Source organism: Petaurus breviceps, unplaced genomic scaffold (genome assembly GCF_028583685.1).
Source record: "Petaurus breviceps papuanus isolate PSGF00001 unplaced genomic scaffold, PetGlider_PUasm1.0 38, whole genome shotgun sequence".
Classification (NCBI taxonomy): Eukaryota; Metazoa; Chordata; class Mammalia; order Diprotodontia; family Petauridae; genus Petaurus; species Petaurus breviceps.
In genome coordinates this window covers 70,209,482-70,229,835 of record NW_027186304.1, presented here as the reverse complement: position 1 = coordinate 70,229,835, position 20,354 = coordinate 70,209,482, and the positions used below count along the sequence as shown (strand labels likewise).

The 20,354-nt window shown below is 39.1% G+C and overlaps 1 protein-coding gene across 1 annotated transcript in view; it reads right to left on the bottom strand.

Moving 5' to 3' along the window:
- The window catches only part of RAB2A (RAB2A, member RAS oncogene family), a 102,903-nt gene extending 83,768 nt beyond the window's left edge, over window positions 1–19,135 (bottom strand). The window contains exon 1 of the mRNA XM_069099998.1: window positions 18,788–19,135. Coding sequence (XP_068956099.1) covers window positions 18,788–18,833 — 46 coding nt within the window. The 5' untranslated portion in view covers window positions 18,834–19,135. The remainder of the gene's footprint in view (window positions 1–18,787) is intronic.
- Window positions 19,136–20,354: the final 1,219 nt, after the last annotated feature.

Below are 20,354 nucleotides of genomic sequence, written 5' to 3'. Positions count from 1 at the left end.
ATGAGTACAGGTTTGACTATATATATCTTGGAATTCTGTGGATTGAAAATGCAAAGATAATTATTAAAGGGCAATTAGTTATTTGACTGACCCAATCCTAGAAAATAAGCTACTCTATACATTTTAGAAAAGAGAATTTGTTAATAAGTGTGAAAGGTTTGGCTAATTCCAAATACCTGATTCATTTTTATACATAACAGGGACACCTGTGCAAAGATAAGTTTCACATGAGGCTTCATTTTTTTATCTGCTCCTCCCAACTATCATTTCCATGATCAACAAAAATTTATTAAGTATCTAGTATGTGCCAAACATGGAACTAATGGGAATACAAAAACAAAACTGAAATAGTCCCTGTTCTCAAGAAGCTTACAATTTTACTGGAAAAGATAAAATTTACACACAAAGCAATTACAGCTAGCTTCCCCCAAATGAATCCTGTGAGACAGCAGAATTATTAATTTGCACTATTCAAAGTTATATGCAAAAAAGTGGTTCCTGACCAATGAAATATGAAATGAAAGTTTTAAAGTTTTTAGGTGTTTATTAATGTAATATAAAAGCAAAGGACAAGAAAAATGTATATTTGATTCACATTTATTACAGAGTAATAGAAAAGTTACAGAAAGCCAAATTTTTAAAATTATTGATTTTACCTGAAGTTAAATCTACACTGACAATATGCATCTACAAATGTGCATACTTTTGATTTAGAGTCAGCATTCATAATTTTTTGCTTCTCAACTTCTACTGCTCAAAAGATATAGTCATATTCTTTTAAAGTGAATTCCTTCATTTGTATATTACTCTTACATAATGGCCTTTTCAAATACTCAGTGTTGATCTAAATGATTACCATTAGTTGATTCTTCTGAGTGCACATAAAGCAATTCCCAAACATTATTTTTTAGTTTTTAGTTCTCTGACTTAATACTTTCTTCCAGTGCTTGTTATTCCTTGTTTAACAGTCTTTGTGAGAGAACCTTTAAAGCACTATGTAGCAAAATACAACTCCAAACTGCACTCATATTGCTTGTTAGTTGTCAAATGTGGAAGATATTCTTGAATGAATCTTGATGTTATAATTTTTCCAGAAGTCATCTAAAGAAATTGCATCACTGATTGTAGTTTAGTAATTGTCTATTCAAAAGGTGTTTTTTTTTTTAAGGCAGACCTCACATGTTGCACTGATACCTTAGACCATGGGTTAAAATAAAGAGGTATTCCGTGACACCCTCCCCCCCCCAAAAAAACTTACTTTTATATTCTTGAACAACGAACTTTGGGTAGTTGAATGGCTTGGAGCATTATCTTAAATCAGTAATGCTTTATACGAAATGTTGTTGCACACGATATTTTTCAATGAAAAGCCATCTTCAAAAATAGCTTTTGGAGCTAGGATAACCTAAATTCAAGTCCTACCTTTGACACACACTGACTATAAACACCTGGGCAAGTCATTTAACCTCAGTACTCTGGGCAAGACAGCCATGTTTTCTTATTTGACTGAAACCAAAGTGATAGATGGTTTTAGTTTCTCAGAGAATGAGGATTTCAAGACAAATAAATAAATATTGTCCTTAATTTTAAATTTCCTTTTGCATTATCTCCCAATAAAAGTTTCAGCTGATCCTTAAAAACTTAAATCTACATTGAATTTTTTTTTCTTAGCAATACAAATTCTGAAGCCACCCCTTTACCAGAATAAGTTTGTTTCATCCATGTTAAAAACTTGTAGACCAGTAACTCCAGGCTCTTTGATCATTTTCTTCAAAATATCAGCACATTTAGCTTCCAAGTCCTCATCTGCACAGGCTACAACTCCCGCTATTTTTTTTCCTTTTTTTCTCCCACTTAATACTATTTTATTTTCCCCCCAATTACAAGCAAAGATAGTTTTCAACATTCATTTTTGCAAAATTTTGAGTTCCAATTTTTCTTTTCTCCCTCCCTCCCCTCCATTCTCCCTCTCCCCAAGATGGCATACAATCTGATATAGGCTCTATATATACATACACACAATCATATTTAACAACTTCCACATTAGTCATGTTGTGAAAGAATTAAAAGGGAAAAACCACAACCAGGAAAAAAGGGAGAGAAAATAGTATGCTTTGATCTACATTCAGATTCCATAGTTCTTTCTCTGAACATGGACAACATTTTCCATCATAAGTTCGTTGGAATTGTCTTAGATCATTGTATCGCTAATTTTAATATTACATAATTGAGACCTATTTTTAAAGAGATGGAACCAATACAGTAATTTTCACAATCCCCTTTATTTCATTTTTTTCACTGCCTTTAAGAGTAGAAACTCAAGATGAAGGACGAAATGGTCATCCATCCAGGTGCTCTCAATGAATTCAAAACACTAGACCTGGATGAATTACATCCTAGGATGCTAAACAAATGTGGTAGATTTGAATTCTAAGCTAGTAAGATCTTTGAAAGATGCTGGAAATCAGAAAGGTGCCACAGTACTAGAAAAGGTAAATAAATGCTGGTCTAATTTAAAAAAAAAAAAAGAGGATATAAGCTATGGACACAGGGGCTTGTCCTATTCCTGTGTAACACCAATCAAGGCAACACACCTGAGGGCTGCTGCTGTGAATAATTTTAAGGGTCTAATCACAAGGTATAATGAACACACTTATTCAAAACTAAACCTTATTCAAGAAACTAAAGCATTCACAATTCATAACAACTTACTGCCAGGGTGGCCACATAGCTATCTATTTAATGTTTAAACAAAACATCATTCAGTATATAACATAACACTCAGTATGTAACATGGCACACAGCATATATCATTGCATCATTACATGACATAGCACAGCATATCCCCCACCTTATATATTCTTTATACAATGAGAGGGTCCCAGGCCAGGGAACCTTAGAACACATCCCCAGGGGTAGCAGAGAACACAAACACCTTCCACTCCTAGGTTACAATAGATTACAATCCCTTCAATCAAAACAGAGTCTCCAAATCCTAAAAGTCTTCTTGGGGGTGTATCCTTCTCTTCACACTGTTGCAAGCTCCCACCTGGAGGCTCCTGCCTTGCTACAAAGTTTTCACCTTAACTCAGGCTGACTTGAGTTCCATGACTCCTCATCCTTTGGCCAACCTCAGCTTCTGCCAGAGTTCACACACAGGCAGCTCTCTGCTTCTGCTTCTTGTCTCAGTTCATGGGAAAAAGACTGCTCCACTCCAAGCTCTCCCTGCTCCTGTCTGACAACAGGCTCCAGCAGCTCAGCTTCTGCCTCCCAGAAAACAAAGCTTAATGGGGCAACAACAATATTTACACTCATTACCAGCACTGTCATCTTAATTCACTTTCACAGCTGGAGGCTCCTTGATAAAGGTGCTTAAGCTAAGCCTCCTTCTTGAGCAGGTCTCTACCCTTCAGCTCAAAACAGGGAGGTCTCTACTGCAGCTGAAAGTCTCTGTCCCTAAGTGAGTCTCAGTCTTCCCAATGTTGCATGCTTAAGGCTCATTTTCTTCCTCTGGGTTTACATCTGTAGCTGGAGGGAGGGGAGGAGGGGAGGATATTTAACAACAGCTACCTGGAATCTGTCTAGGACACCAAGAGTTCTCAGGAGTCATGAATCCCAAGGTGATATGAAGCTTCCAGCTTATAAAAGGTTTTACTTGGCATCTGATTGGCTCAACTTGGAGAGGCTCCCCTTCCCCCCCAGCCTTCATGCACAGTACCTGATTGCCTGAGCCCACAGTGCAAAAACTAGGCACCTGGCAGGCTTAGTGTCAGTGTTACAGCTGTGGATTAGCTGGGTTCAAAGGCCTTCAGATGTTTACAATTTAGTCTGAGGCTGGGAAACTGAATTTCAAAAGAAAAACAACAAAAACCCCATCTTGCCTATGGGTTACATCCTGGCAAAATTCTATACACTCAAAAAGATCACAAAAAGAGGAAAAAGAACCATATGTACCAAAAATATTTCTAGCAGCTATTTTTGCATAAGCAAAGAGCTGAAACTGACAGGGTGCCATCAATTGTGGAATGGCTGAACAAATTATGACCAGAATATGATGGAACATTGTGCTGTTATAACTGATGAAGGTCGGGGCAGCTAGGTAGATCTAACTGGGACAGAGACTCTTCTTGACAAAATGTAACATGCCATAATCCCTACTCAAGACTTTTCATAGCCATGTATAGAAAACAGGATCAAAAACAAATAATGAAGCAGGAAGAACACACACACACAAAATCAAGGCTAGAACAGTCCTTTAAGAGTAGAGTCAGGAATTCTGAAAGCACAGAATTCATTGAAGCTGGTATGAAAACTAACACAATAAAAGTAGGGCAAAGAGAAGTACTGAAAGCAGCATGGTAGAATTGTTAAGAACACTGCAATTGCCACATGTAGATATTACTTGCGTGACCTTATGCAAGTCACTTCACCCTCCAACCTCTATTTATTGATCTATAAAATGAAGGTTTCTAGGGCTCCTTCCCAATTTAAATCTATGACCCTAAAATCCAAAGATTCGGACTACAATTTAGGGTGAATGATTCTATTATTAGCACACAGTATGCACTTAATAATGTTTATTGGATTGAATAATGAACAAAGGCAAGAAGGTAAGGGTAAGTCATTCCTGTTTTGCTTCTTTTTCCAAGCCAAAAATAGTGACATCTGAATTGGAAGAAAGAGCAAAAAGGTTAACTGGGGGATTGCTAACCATGTTCAGACAACTAAAGGTTTGATGAGCTGTAAGTCATCAGAGGCAGATAAACTATGTCCCAGAACACTGAAAGAACTGAAATGATAAATGTTCACTTCTAGTAAGTGACCTTTGAAAGCTCAAGAAGAATGAAGTAGTACTGCTGAAATGGAGAAAGACACATGTCCCAATTTTCTCCCAAAGGAAAGCAAACAGAACTTGTAAGATGCTGGTGTGCTTGGCTTTGAATCCTGCAAAATTTCAGAATGTATAAGTAAAGGGTTGGTTAGTGACCAAGAAGAAGAAGTGGTGAAATACAGAGAGAAGCAGAGAAAGATCTACTGAACTTATGCAGTGAAGTGAGCAGTCAAGCAAACAACATACACAGTAACTACAACAGCATGAATGGAAGGAACCACAAACCAAAAAAAACAAAAATTAATTTAACAAAATTATAAAGAATAAGCAGGACTCAAAAGAAGAGATAGGAAAATTCACTCCCAACTCACTCTTCATGGAGGGGGAAGATCTTCAGATGTTACAGGTTGCACATATTTTCAGAATTTCTCAATTTATCTATCAGTTGTACTGATTATTTTTTTTCCTCTGTGAAAAATATTATTTTTCATATAGGATGACTTTCTGAGAGAACAGAGGGAAAGAGCTATCTGGCATACGTATGGTGATGTAAGAAACAGAAACTATCAATAAAAACTTTAAAAAAAATATGGTAATAACAAAGGAAGAATATGGATTCCACAAGACCAGTTTTAGTCAGACTAACCTCATTTCCCCCTTTTCTCCCCTATCAACATACTAAATTGGAAGAGATCAGAATATTGTAAATAAAATTGCCTATATTTTAGAAAGACATTTGAAAGTCTCTCATGCTATTATTCCCATAGAAAAATGTGGATTAAATGATAATCATTTAGACACATTTGAATGGTTGAACCCACAGGGTAGAGTGAAATAACAAAATGGAAGTCTCCCATGAAATTTTTAATAATTTGGATAAAAGTACAGACAGATGGATGAAAGCGTAGGCAGAATATTTTATGTGTCATCTGTTTAAAAAAAAAAGAAAAACAACTTTTTATGGAATACTTTGCTTATATTATTTCATCTGATCCTCAAGAAATAGAAACAGGCTGTGAGGCAGGAAGGAAGTGTTACTATTCTCTTGTAACAGATGGAGAAACTGAGGCTAAGGTGAAATGACTTGTCTAGGGGCGGCTAGGTGGCACAGTGAATAGAGCACGGGCCCTGAAGTAATCCAGCCTCACTTGACACACTTACTAGCCATGTAACCTTGGACAAGTCACAACCCCAATTGCCCTCCAAAAAGAAGGAAAAAAAAATGACTTGTCTAAAGTCACACAGATAGTAAACGGAAGGCCTCAATGTTAACACAGTTCTCCACACTCTATGCCCAAATGTTCTTTTTTTAAACTGATTCTACTAGAGTTCAATGAGTATCCCAGGGCCCAGTACTGGGGAGAGAAGCCAGAGGACCACAGGAACAACACAGGGACTGCAGACTGGTTTTCTTCTCAGGTCCACAACAGGCAATTCTCTCAAGCTGAAGGACAGACAGATTCAGGGGAATCCTTCAAGGCCCCCTGGCCTCTAGCCTCTCATCATTCTGAAGGCCCTGCCTCACCACCTAGCCAATCTTCAGCCCAACCTCCCACATATGCCCTCTTTGCTTGGCCCCCTTTACCTTAGCCCGTCTCTTCTTCCAGGGCCCCAGACTCTCACCTCTGGCAGGGAGAGAATCTGACCCCTGGGCACTGTCATTGCCTGTAGACAAAGGAGGGAAACAACCCAGTAAGGGACATACATTGAAGAACCAGGGTGTGGGGAGGGAAGGGGACACTGAAGTGCCCACCAGAAATTATACACCAAAGCCCCCTCCCAGTTGCAGCCTGCTGGAAGAGGACTCCTACCAGGGTCCCTGGAAACCACCTAATAGGCCTTAATAGTGAGGGAATGTTTCACCTGTGTTGCTAGAAACATACCCCAGATTCAGGTCTGTTTATGTTTGTATCCAGGGCTTTGCTGGGTAATCAAGGCTTCACTAGAATCGGCATTAACGCCATTACACCCACCTTGGAACCACATTTTGTTGATTAGCAACACCTAACTCTATATACGTGTATCTTACAGAAGACTCAGTGCTGTCTTCCCTATTGGGGAGGCAGTCACCGGCTGGTTAATAAACATTCCTATCAAATTAAAAAAAAAAAACTGATTCTACTGGGTTAACATATAAACCCACTTTAGAAAAGAAAAAGTAAGCTTTGATTTGTTCACTTTTCCCCCTTTCTAATTTTTCTGGCAGCAGGGAAATAATTTTAAATCTATGTAACATACATTTTTTTTAAAAGTAAGAAACAAAACAAAACAAAAAGCCTCATCAGGATGGAATGGTAGAGTGGCATCTGGAGACTCCTCCAAGTCTTCAAGCAAACAATCTACTCGAGGTCCTGAATGATTTAGACACATTTCACTTGTCCCAAAACCAAGTGACTTCAACACTGCTTCATCTAGGATTATACAACCTTATCAACATACCTTAAATTAAGATTAAAAATCCACCAACAAATTGTACCAAGTAATAAATAACAAAGTGTCTTTGAGGTGGCTGTTTGATAATAAAAAAGAGTTCAACTCGCCTTAGGAAAGTGTTTTGCTTTCTAAGCAATGATTTACATATATTAAAATAAAGACTACTATAATCTAGCATCTGAAGCAAATGTAGCATCTGGTGCTTTAAATCTAAACACATCTTTTTTGTCCTCATGTTTTAAAAATACCATAAATAATCTTCCAAAGACAAAAATACTAAAGCACTGTGAAACAGCATAGACAATTTTATACAATGAATTCTGGCTAAGTTACTGGATAGTGATAGACATGGAAAAAAAGGCATCAATAAAATATTCATTTAAAAAAGCACAGAAGAAAGCAAAAATACACGAGGAACTAAATTTATTACCTTATTAAACTGTAACAAAGTCACTTCCTTATATAATCCTCTTGTTTTTCTTCGTGTTGAAATATTTGCTGATGATTAAATTCACAATAAAATATTTTTTAAAAACCCAACAACTGTATAGTCCACTACACTAATGGACCAATTTAAACCACTCATGATAATTCGTAGCAACTGCTTTACTGGCATGACACATGCAAAGTGTTTGAAAAATGTGTAGCATATTAGAAAAAATTGATAGCTCACTAACTACCTAACAGTGCTCATATAAGCAACATGCTTTGTAATTCTAAACCTCAGTAGCTAACATTAACATAACCCTTTTATTCTCAATTTCAATCCAGGAAGGGACTTAGGAGTGATTACAATAAACCTTTTCCCTGAAAACATGAATTCAAGAAAGTCTGGTAGCATCAAAGGTATTGGAAGCAAAGGAGAAAATATTATCTTACCCTTGTACAAACAAAACCAGAGTACACTAGCACCAACAATACAGTGTATGGTTTTGGTCTACACCAAATATATTTTGGAAGTAAAGCCAATTAAAATAATCAAGGGGATAATATCAAATCAGTCAATGAACCAAGATTTCTTTAGCACCTACTATATTCTAGGTGCTGGGGATAAAAAAACAAAACCAAAAATCGGACTATTCCAATCTAAAGGAACTTACATTCTTTCAGGGGAAAACATCAACAAAGTCAAAATGGAGTAATTTGGGGTAGGGAGGAGAAACAAGCACTAGAAGCTGGGTGGAAAAGGACAAGATTCTTAGGAGTTGGTGCTTGAGATGGATGATCTTTGAAGGAAGCTGGGAAATCTAAGGTAGAGATGAAAAGATAGTGAACTGTAAGCAAGAGAACAGAAAGAAAGGCAGTTAAGATAGAATGTCATATGTGAAGAGAAGCAATAAGGACCAGTAAGATAAAAAATCTTGGCATAAGGCCAGATTAGAATTCTAGTCTGGAATGGTGAAGGTTGAAAAGAGATAGGATTTTTTAAAAAATCATGAATTATACAGAGTAAATGTGGACTTAGTTATCAAATCTGGTGTAGCGTCAATGCAGTATTTACAGAGCCCACGATCTTTGATCGTGACTATGCATGACCTTTGATGGCAAAATATACCAAACTCTCCAGAGGAGAGAACTGAAGCATTTATTTAGACACCAAAAAACCAAATTCCTAGGGGCAGCCAGGTAGCACGGTGAGTAAGAGCACTGGCCCCAGTGTTGGGGTGACCTGGGGGATCGAATCTGGGCTCAGACACTTAACATCCACCCAGAAACACCTGGCCGTGTAACCTTGAGCAAGTTACTTAACCCCAATTGCTTAAAAAAAAAAAAAAAACCAAATCCCTAAACCAGTAAGCAGATTCCATCACAGTACCAAAAGATATTCAGAATCCATAATAACGCTGAGAGCCATAGCATCCTTCAGCCTTCCCACAAACCAATACAAGATCAATATTTACTCAGGAATCTCTCTAATTCCTTGCCTCAACCTCCTCTCTCTCCCACTGTCTCACTAGCTCTGACTCTGACCAACTTCCAGTGGGCTCTACTTCCCTTCAACAAACTCCTCCCACCACAGACTCCATGTGACTACATTCAGCCTATCAGGGGGCAGAGTTTATCTTCACAGAAGGGAACCTTCCTGTGGCCTCGGCTCCACCCTTTAGCAAATTCCCTCCATCACAGGCTCCATGTGACTACATTCAGCATATCATTGGGCAGAGTTTACTTTCAAAGCAGGGGAGGTCTTCAAACTCCCCCCTAATAAGTCTATTAAGGAGCAGGGAAGATCTTCAAATTCCCATTCCCATTACATCTGGGAAATAGAGAATAAAGGAACACCCTTAAAGACGGTACAAAGAAGAAATTCTCAGCTGATTTTGTTTTAAAAGTTCTAAATTAAGGATGTCCTGAAATTCTTACTGAGGTTTTACGTTAAGTAGCCTTAATAGACTAAGACCTCTGGGGCAGTATTTAAGGAAACACATAACCCAAAGTTCTGTCTTATAGTTAGCGCCTAATTTTGTATATTTAATAAAGTATACTATTCACAGTTATCTCTAACATCCCCCTAAAATGACTAGGGATATCCTTTATTATTCCTTCCTTTTTTTTTTTTTTTGCAGGGGGGAAGGCAGGGCAATTGGGGTTAAGCGACTTGCCCAAGGTCACATGGCTAGTAAGCATGAAGTGTCTGAGGTCAAATTTGAACTCAGGTCCTCCTGATTCCAGGGCTCTATTCACTGTACCACCTAGCCATCCCAAAAGTCAAATGAGTTTTGATTAAAATCACCAATACTGTCATGTATTTTTACAAAAAAAAAAAAATTAATAAATAGCAATCCAGGTTTTGTAAAGGCGGCAACAAGGAATATATCTATTGTAATGCCTCTTAAAATACTCTTTAGAGTAATCTATTGATATGGGAATTGTGAGAAAAGTTCTGAGAGGGATGATGAGAGACTAGTGACAGAAAACCTGGCCTAATTTAATTCCACCACTTTTCATCACCTCTGGAATGTTTCTCATATTCCTTCTGTATAAATGTTAATATTTGCTGTATTGTTCAGAAGGAAAACAGAGATTGGGGAATTGAAAGAAGATAATGTTAAAAGAAAGATATGGCAGGTATCTGAGCAGATATCAGAGTTCTAAAAGTTTACATGATGAAAAAAATTTTAAAACCGGTATAGTTTCTACCAAAATCAACACAACTCCTATATAGCAACAACAAAATTCAGGAGGCCATAACAGAAATGGAATTCTACAAAATGCATAAAATACCTGGGAATCACTTTACCAAAGTAGACTCTATAGAGATCCAATTACAAAATGTTCCTTAGAGAAATAAAAAACTAAAATAGATGGAGGAATATATGTGACTCATGGCTGGGCCATATCAACATAAAATCATTGGCAGTATTACCAAAATTAATTTACAGATTTAGTGCTAAATTAAACTAAGGAAAAAAAAAAGCTAGACAAATAAGAACAAAATTCACCAGGAATAATATAAAAATCTAGAATATCAAGAGAAAAAATTTTAAAATACAGGATTAAAGGTGATATAGCACTTTTGGAACTCAAACTATATTATAAAACAGCAATCATCAAAATCATTTGGTACTGGTTAAAAAATTAAAAAGATGAGTGGAACACCCTAGGTAACAGAGAATCAGAATTAACTCAATAACCCAGTGTTACATGAAAACATAAAATTACCTAGGGAAGAACTTTATTTCATATGAATTACTGGAAAACCATTAATCAGGCAGTCTGGTAGAAATTAAGGTTAGACACCTTACACTATACAATAAATTCAAAATGGATATGACTTGAATATTAAAGACTATACCTCGAGATAGAGGTGAGAAGGAAATATATTATATGAATGGAGGATAGTTCCAAGGAGAAAAAAAAAATTAGAGAAAGAATGTTATGTGTAAGGAACAGTAAGGATGCTAGTTTTACTAGAACTAAAGGTGAACAAAAAACAGTACAGTGCAACAAACCTAGAACCATAGGCTGTGAAGCCAGACTACAAAGGGAATAAATATCTTTTATTTTTTTTTTTTATACATAGAGAGCTAGTCAGAGTGGGTCTGTTAGTACATATATCTCAAGACAATACTTTCATGGATAAAGGAAATGGACACTATCATTTAAGCTCCTCACAATTTGGCCTTTTCCTGTCTTTCCTAATGCTCACACATGATGTTCCATTTTCTATCTTTGTACCTTTGCACTGGCTGGCTGTCTCCCAACCCCAATCCCTGGAATGCTCTCCCACATAATATGCATCTCTTAGAATTCCTGGCTCCTTTCAAAGACTCAGCTCAAAGGCCACTTCCTAGTGATTTTTTCCCTAGGGTCACCCTGTGTCTACTAAATAGAACTCTTCCATGTAACTACTTATGTACCCGTGGAATCCCTTATTAGAATATAATTCCTTGAGGGCAGGACTGTTTCAATCTTTTATTGTTATCTCCAGCACTTAGAACAGTGTCTGTTACAGAGTAAGAACTAGGAGGGAAGACTTATAGAATGATTTACGTTGAATAGGAGGAAGAGAGTAAGCTGAACTGTATTTGGAAAAACTGTGTAGTACTTTAATGACCCCAGGTTATTCCCTGGGAAGAGTCCATCTTTTCAAACTGTAATATTCTTCCAATGATGTTGTATGAATCTAAGTCATGGGTTACTTAAGTCTCTGAGGAGTCAAAGTTGAGAGACTTTCAAAGAACATCAGAAAAGTGGGCATAAGCAGGCTTCAATATGTTAAAAATGAAGATTTATGAAAGTGGCATAAAGGATGTTAGAGAAATGTATGAAAAGTGGCAATATCCAAATAACCCTTGTGCTTTACTGGTATGTACAGAATATCAAGAGCCCTAGAGGAAGCTGACAAGGATGTTGGTTGGATTGTCTTTGGAAAATTTATGAGAAAAGATGGACAAGGATACACAAAGGCACAGATAGGTTGTGATCTGCAACCCAGGGGAAAAAAAAGTACTATATGAATGAGATAAAAGATCACGGGTTTAGAATTAAAAAGTAGCTTGGAAGTCATCTGATAAACCATTGATTTGAGAGATTAGCAATCTAAAGGGCAAAAAGGAGAAGTGCAGAGTGGGGGGCTGGCTCCTGAACTCTGGACTCTGATTACAGATCGAGAGCTGTCCACCGTACTGTGCTGCTTCCAGGTTTTTTTAATAGCATATTTAGAAACCAACAAATTAACAACTCAAAGTTAAAGAGCACTATAATACAATTTTAGTAGCTCCAGGGAGGGAATGGTGCATTTCAGAAATATAGATGAGTCATATACAAAAACAATTTTATTTTTATTTGATCATTTTTCATCTGAATCAACCATTCTAGCTGAGAAGTGCTTCTTTCCTGAACTTCATATTGTTATACACAGCTTTTCTCCAGTCTTAAAACATACTACAATCATAAAATATCAAGAGGCAGCAAGAATTAGCTCCAGTTTCTGCTTAGAGAAACTAAAATACTAGAAAATAAAAGTTTAAGATCAATAAATAATAGAATCAAGAGTATAACTGAGTCCTCCTAACTTCCTTAATTAGAATGCAATACATTATATAAGAAAAAAGCCATCATACAAAAGTGATACAAGAGTATCAACAAAATAAAAATTTAAAAAGCCACATAAAAATAATGTTCTGATGGTAAGAGAAATACAAACACACACAAGCCTAAAGCATCACCTCAACACACTGCAAATTACCAACAAAAAAAGACTGGTATAATCAGTGTTAGAAGGGTTGTAGGAAGATAGGTACACTGAAGCACCATTGGTAAAACTGTACTGAATCAGTACAACCATTTTGGAAAGTAATTTGGGATCATGCAAAGAAATTGATTAAAATGCCAATACACTTTTACCCTGAGATGCCATTATTAGGCTATAACCCAAAGAGGTCACACAAAGAAAGTCCCCAAACACACAAAAATATTTAGAGCAGAACTTTTTGTGAGAGTAAAGAAATGGAAACAGTAGATGTCCATCAAATGGCTAAACAAATTGTGGTACATGAAAATAATGGAATATTACCATGCTGTAAGAAATGTGACAAATATAGAGAAACATGAACTGATAGTGAACTAAGCATTCAAGAAAACAAAATTCAAAGCCTATCACAACGTAAGTGAAAAAAAAAACACAAAAAAATCAAAAGTGAATGTTGCGAAATTATAAAGAACAAGTATAGCTTAAAAGAAGAAATAAGAGAAGATACTCCTAAACCTACCCCTTTTGCAGATATGGGAAATTCACAAGTACTGCACATGGCACCGATTTTTAGTCTTTTTCAATGTGCTGATCAGTTATGCTAATTTTTCCTTTTTTTGTCTTAAATTATTAAACTATTTGTTATATGGGATGGTATCTGGAAGGGGGAAAGATATGGGGAAAAACTATGGTAATGTTAAAAAACACAAAAGACATAATAAAAACTTTTTTTTCTTTTAAAGAATACAAGACATGAGATTTACCTTCTTTGCATCAGGGAGGACAAATTCTAGGTTCCCACAAATTTTTCTATTTCTCTGTACCTGACAGCTTAGTTTCAAAGGATAAAAACTTCAACTCTGCTCACATACAAGTTATCTAGTTGGTGAAGGGGAATTCTTGCTTTGAAAGCTCCCATTATTTTGCCAGGGGCACATTAAGAAGTTAAGTGACTTGATAAAGGCCCCTAAGCCAATTTAACCCAGGTCTACCAGAAACAAGTCTTTTCACTTGTGTTTTCCTAAAATATTTTTCAGGAGAAATAATGATAGCCAAAACCCAACGTATTGCATTGTTAATATAGTCCAAGAATATTTCATAATCAGATCATAAATTGTTCAATTCTTATACCTATTCAACTATCCTGATTAAAAATACTTGGTATAGGGTGGCCAGGTAGCACAGCGAGTAAGAGCACCGGCTCCAGTGTCGGGATGACCTGGAGATGGAATCCCGGGCTCAGATACACAGCACCACACCCAGAAATAGCTGGCTGTGTAACCTTAAGCAAGTTACTTTAACCCCATTGCTTTAAAAAAAAAAATTTAAAAATACTTGGTATAGTCTAAATTATTTCATCTTTTACCTTCTGAAGAAAGGTTAATAAAATAATTACATGATGCTTATGAAAAGTGTGAAGAGTCATACATTTTAAAATTTAAACTTACTATTCCTGTAAAAGGAAAACTGGGCATAGGAAATCTATTTTATGAGTAAGGAAACAGGCATTAAGAAATTAGTGAATATAGACAACATTAAGGCAGAAGCAGAACTGGAACTGTTCTACAATGTTTTGTTTTGTTTGGAGAAGGGAAGGCAGGGCAAATGGGCTTAAGTGACTTGCCCAAGGTCACAGAGCTAGTAAGTGTTAAGTGTCTGAGGTTACATTTGAACTCAGGTCCTCCTGACTCCAGGGTGGTACAATGTTTTTTGAACAGTACTAACCAAAGAACTGTATATAATGGCAAGCTCAACTTCTCTGAAACTCTGGCTCTATCTTCTCTTTTCATACATTGTGACCATATGTATCTGTCTGTATTCCCTATTCCTATTATATACAAAAGAGTATTTGTTGAGCATGTATGTGAACAGCATTGTGCTAGGTATCGAATGGGGTATGAAGCTGTATAAAACAGTCCCTTTCATCAGGGAGTTTACAATACAGAAAGGAGGGGGAACAACACCTCCACAAAAGCTTACAATATAAAGCGGTATGTGGAGGAAGCCTTCCTTTCCAGGCTGCAACCAGGGCTTCCTCTACCACAACCAAGGTTCTTCATCCAGAAACCTACCTCCAGCCCTGGAATCCTAACATTGGAAATATCCTCTGTCCTTACAGTAATCCTTGACTGGATGACTCCTAAAGAACCTCCATTTAAAGGAGGTTTTTAAAGTCTTCATTCAGGGACTTCCTATACCTCACCCTAAAAAGGGCAGGAGCTCTCTCTACTTGTATTTGAATTCTTGGCACTTAAGAATACTTGGCACATAGTAGGAACTTTAAAGAAGCTAGGTGACTGAGCATGGTGCAAAGGAAAGAAATGGATTTGAATCAGTCTGGGTTCTAATTCTGGCTTTGTTACTTAGTACAACCTTGGGCAAGTCATTTAATCTCTATGAGCCTGTTTCCTTATCTGTAAAAAGATATGGATTAGATCCATAAAGGTTCCTTCAAGCTCTAAATATCTGTTCTTATGAAATACCATTTATTGGTGCAAGCTAAGTGGTATAGGAGTGTGGAGTAAAAGTTCATGGATGATATCTGACTTAACTTTTACAATAGTGATTTTAAGCTGTGGGAAGATTTTTGAAGGAACAAAGGTACATAGAACAAGAAAGTACATAATCTATGTCCAAAGAGCGGCAAATAGATCAGATTATCTAAAGTATAGTGTTTCTCCTGGTGTAAGACATAAATAAGGCTAGAGGGGGTCAGGCTAGTTGGTGGAAGCTAAAAAGGAACTACATTTTTTAACTTTTTATTCAACAATGCAAGACCTATGAGATTAAGGTGGTTTGCAACTTCCCAGTGCCCTAGCATAGTCTACGAACAGAAGGACTCCAAATGCTGAAGACTTGGTATAGCCAGCACCTAGGACAATGCCTGGCTTATATTAAGCATTAAATGCTTGCTAATTACAACACCAATAGTAGTCAGGGCATGCATAATCAATAAATATTAAGTGTTTGTCTCATGCCAGATATTGTGCTAGGCTCTGGAGGATACAAAAGCTAAAATAAAATGCACTTTACCTTCAAGGAGTTTACATTCATTCTATCAGAGAAGATAGCTTTTATATACATATAAGGGATAGGGGCTGGACCTTTGATTTCATTGGTACGAGGAATCTGCAGGTGAGAAAACTCCCTTGAACAATGAAGACTGACATCTTTGCAACTTAGTCGTAGACAGTTACCCTGGAAACTGAGAGGTGAAATGACTTTTTTAGAGTAACACAGTATATCAAAGGTGAAATTTGAACCAGTTTTTTACCACCATACCATACTATATATACACAAAGTAATGATAGGGAAAAACGGTAGCACTAGAGCAAGAAGGGAAAGGTCTCATGCAAAAAAGGTGGCAATTAGTGGAAGTTTGAAAAAAAAACAACAAGGAATTCTAAGGAATTCCAGGCATGAGGCAAGGCACATGCAAAGGCAGAATCTTGGATGAACTTCAGGGAGCTTGAAAGGGAATAAATAATGCACCAAGTTCAAAAGGTATGTAAGGCCAGAGTAATGAAGGGCTTTAAAAACCAAATAGAGTTTAAAATGATCCTAAAGGTAAAAGGAGACCACTGAAGTTTATTGATTCAAAGACTGACACAATGAGACCTGCTCTTTATGAAAATCACCTGACTTTAGTAGCTAAAAGACCAAAGAAAAGGAAAAGGAAAATATTTTGGTGGTAATAAACAAGGTGCTTGGGGGCTGCTTTGGATAAATTCAATCCACAACATCTAATGATATATCCTTTTCTTTAAGGGCAACCATGTGGCTCTCTCTCTTCATTACTTGGTTATCTAAAATATGTTATTTTCAAAGACTTCTCACCTTCCTAGTTCCTATCCCTGTCCACTAGAACAGACTACTATTTTTGGCTGACAGCCTAAGCTCCACCCCTCCCATGCTCAGGTGTGTCATAGCAAATTTAGAAACTTGTGTTATCAAATAAAAAATCCAGGAAACGGAATTATCTAGCCGTACTATCTTGAAAATAATATATTTGCCATACTCCTTAAGAACCTGGAGATTCTATCGGCCTCTTCTTATTCAACTAAGGGATTTTTGTTAATTTATTAAGTACTGCCACATCATCAGGGGCAATTGCAAGAATATATCCAAAGTTGTGCAAGAGTCACCACTGAAATCAGACTCTTGTATATTAATAGTTGAAGTTGTGACACCAAGTTAACTAACACCTGAACAAGGCTGTTTTATTATTAGATTCAAAGCAATACCAAAACAAAAAGGACTAAATGAATTGATTTCAGATACACTAAATATCGCAAATTCTTAGATATAATTTTAAGAACACTTTTCAAGTTTCTAGCTGCTTCGAAAGGAAGTTTGGTCTTCCATTAAATTACCTCCTGGATCAGCCCAAGAGAACCTAAGCTCTTATGGGCAGGAGCTTTTTATTTTTGGTAATATAGCAACAATACCTTACACATAGCAAGGACTTAATAGTCAACAAATACATATTAAGCACCTATGGGATACAAAGGAAGGCAAAAACAAAAACAAAAAACCTAGTCTCTGCTCTACAGGAGCTCAGTCTAATGAAGAAGGCCACAAGCAAATAACTATGTACAAACAAAATCTATACAGAATGAACTGGGCATTTTTTAATGCAATAGCATTACGATGGATCAGAAAATGTTTCCTACAGGCGAGATTTTAAATGGAACTTGAAGCCAAGGGACAAAGATAAGGAGGGAGAGAAGTCAAGCCAAGAGACAGTGAGAAAACCTAGAATCCAGAGATGGGAGTGTTTTGTTCAAGGAACTGCAAGGAGACCAGAGTCACTAGACAGCAGAGGATGGGGGTGGGGGAGTAGAGAGCAAGGTGTAACTAGAAAGGCAGGTGGTAGGCCAGGTTATGAAGGGCTTTGAACAACATAGAGGACTTTCTATTTGATCCTAGAGGTGACTGAGTCACTGGAATTTTGAGTCGCTGAGTTAGAATTGGACTGGCTTAAATAACTAAGATATGGTATGTTTTCCAAATCCTAGTAATTCCAATGTTACACATTCATATGAATATGTAAAAACTTTTTTTAAAACCGTATTTCCTAAATCCTAGTATTCCTGTTACACATTAATAGGACTGATACACACAAAAAAAAACAAAAACAAAAACCCACAACTGACAGTAGCAACTGTTCGCAGTATCTTGACAGTGGTTAGGGAAGATCTTCAGGACCCAGTTTGACACTCCGATGACCTCAAAAGGTTTTTCCAGGGTCCTAAGATCAAAACCATTGTTGCCTTAAGTAAGGTTTGTAAAAGGCTGTTCCACTGCCTTTTCGGAGAGGCAGCCCCAAAGCCTCCCCGGCCTAGGAACGGCAGTAGCAGGCCTTTACATAACCATTAAAGTCAATACACAGGCAGCCCCAGCCGGCAGACCCAGCCGGGAGGGCAGTCGCGGCCCCTCCACCTGCCCTAGGCCGGGGGAGGGGCTGGGCGCCCGGGGCTCCGGCGATCCCGGCCCCGCACAAGCCTCCGCGTCAGCTGCCTCCGGGGGCCACACGTTGCCGCCCCGGCCTCCTCCCGGAGCTAGTTCGGGGAGCGGCCGGGACGGGCTGGGCGGGGGCCCGGCGGGCCAGGCCGCAGCAGCCGCTCGCAGTGCCCACGTCACCGGCTCCAGCACTGCGGAAATGGAGCCGCGGCGGGAGGAGGGGAGAGGGCGGAGGAGAGGTAGGAGGCGGGGGAGGGAGGCACCCGCCGCCAATCGCGCTCGGTCCCGCGGCCCGGGGGGCTCCGGGGGCCGCGGCCCACCAGCCCCCTCCCCGCTCCCTGCCCACCCATCTCCGGGCGACTCACCTGTGTCGCCGATGATGATGTACTTGAAGAGATAGGCGTACGCCATGGCCGCGGCCGCTCCGTGCCCCCGGCACACGGCTCCTCCTCCGCCTCCTCCCCCGAGCCGCGGCTCCTCACCCCGGCCCTGCTCAAGATCCCAGACGCCGGTGCGTCCGCCCAAAAGAGGAGCCCGGCGGTGGCGACGGCGCTGAGCCCGCAGACCGAAGAAACGGGTAAAACGCCGACGCGACGCCGGCGGAGGCGAGATGAACCTCCCTGCCCAGCCCAGCCCCCCAAACGTCGACCCGGAAGAGCAGCAGCAGAGCCGGCAGCCGGAGGAACTGAGGAGGAGCGCCCTCCCCCGCCCCTTCCCCCGCCCCTGCCACGGAGGGCGGGGCCCTGAGTCGAGCTAGAGGGAGGGAGAAAGAACCCGAGCCAGAAGCCGCGGGCGTGGGTGAGGCCGAACCCAGATTGGGAAGAACTACGGGCGGAGGGGGCGGGGACTGGGGGAGGAGCGCCTCTTGCGCACGCGCGCACTGGACGTGCGCCGGCTGGACGCGCTCGGAGCTGGGTGGTGTTCCCTGCGCTCAGGGGGGAAAACCCAAAAAGATGTTTTTGAGGCATTTTCAAGTGGTAGTAGAAGGAAAGAAATGGTAATTTAGGAAACATTTGAAAAATGTGAAAAAAAAATCCATCTAAATTTCGCCTGAGCAGCAACTCCCTATCACTAACTGCCGGGTGGTCATCTTCATCTGAATGTCCCTGAAAGCGTCTCTCAAGCTCTATACTTTTCTGTCAGCCAGTCAATCGACAAGCATTTGTTCTATTATGTTGCTATATATTACTATATGCCAGATCGGATGCCAAGGCTGCGAATATTCAAATACAAAGCATTGAGAAAAACCAGCCTTTGCCCTCAGGGAACTTACATTCTAATGGGGGCTAGAGGTCCAGGTAGCGAAATACTGAAGGGGGGAGGGGGCAGCCAGAGGAGAAACGAATGCAGAGCAGTCCGGGGTGCTCCTCTTAAATGAGAGGTTCTGGGAGGAGCTATCCTATCAGACGGAAAGGCCACAAAGGAGGAGGATATTTCCTGTGAGTAAATTCTGTGGTTGCCACGATCTTCCAGGAAAAGAGATTTCTGGAAAATAATGGATTCTAGAGTACAGAATGGTAAGAAACTAAGATAAGGTGCTTTGCAAACCATAAAGCGCCACAGAAATGCTAGCTATTACTCTCTGAAATGGAATTCTTTATTTTGACAATCTTGTTCCTTTTTTTCAATTTGTATATTTCTCCTGAAGTCCACACTATTACCCAGGTTCCTAACCTCAGAAATATCCTTAATTGCGTCCCCTCCCTCACCCTCCACATTTCATCAGTTGCCAGCTCTTATTGATTCCACTTTTTCCATTTGTACCCTTATTTGCACTGGTACAGCTCCCACCCAACTCCTGTTCCCAGGTCCTGGTTACTTCACAAATTGATTTCTGCAAAAGCACCCTAAAGACTCTCCCTGCTTCTCTATATACGAAATCAGGCTGTCCATTTAAAGCCCTACACAATCAGAGTCCTATCTGCCTTTCCA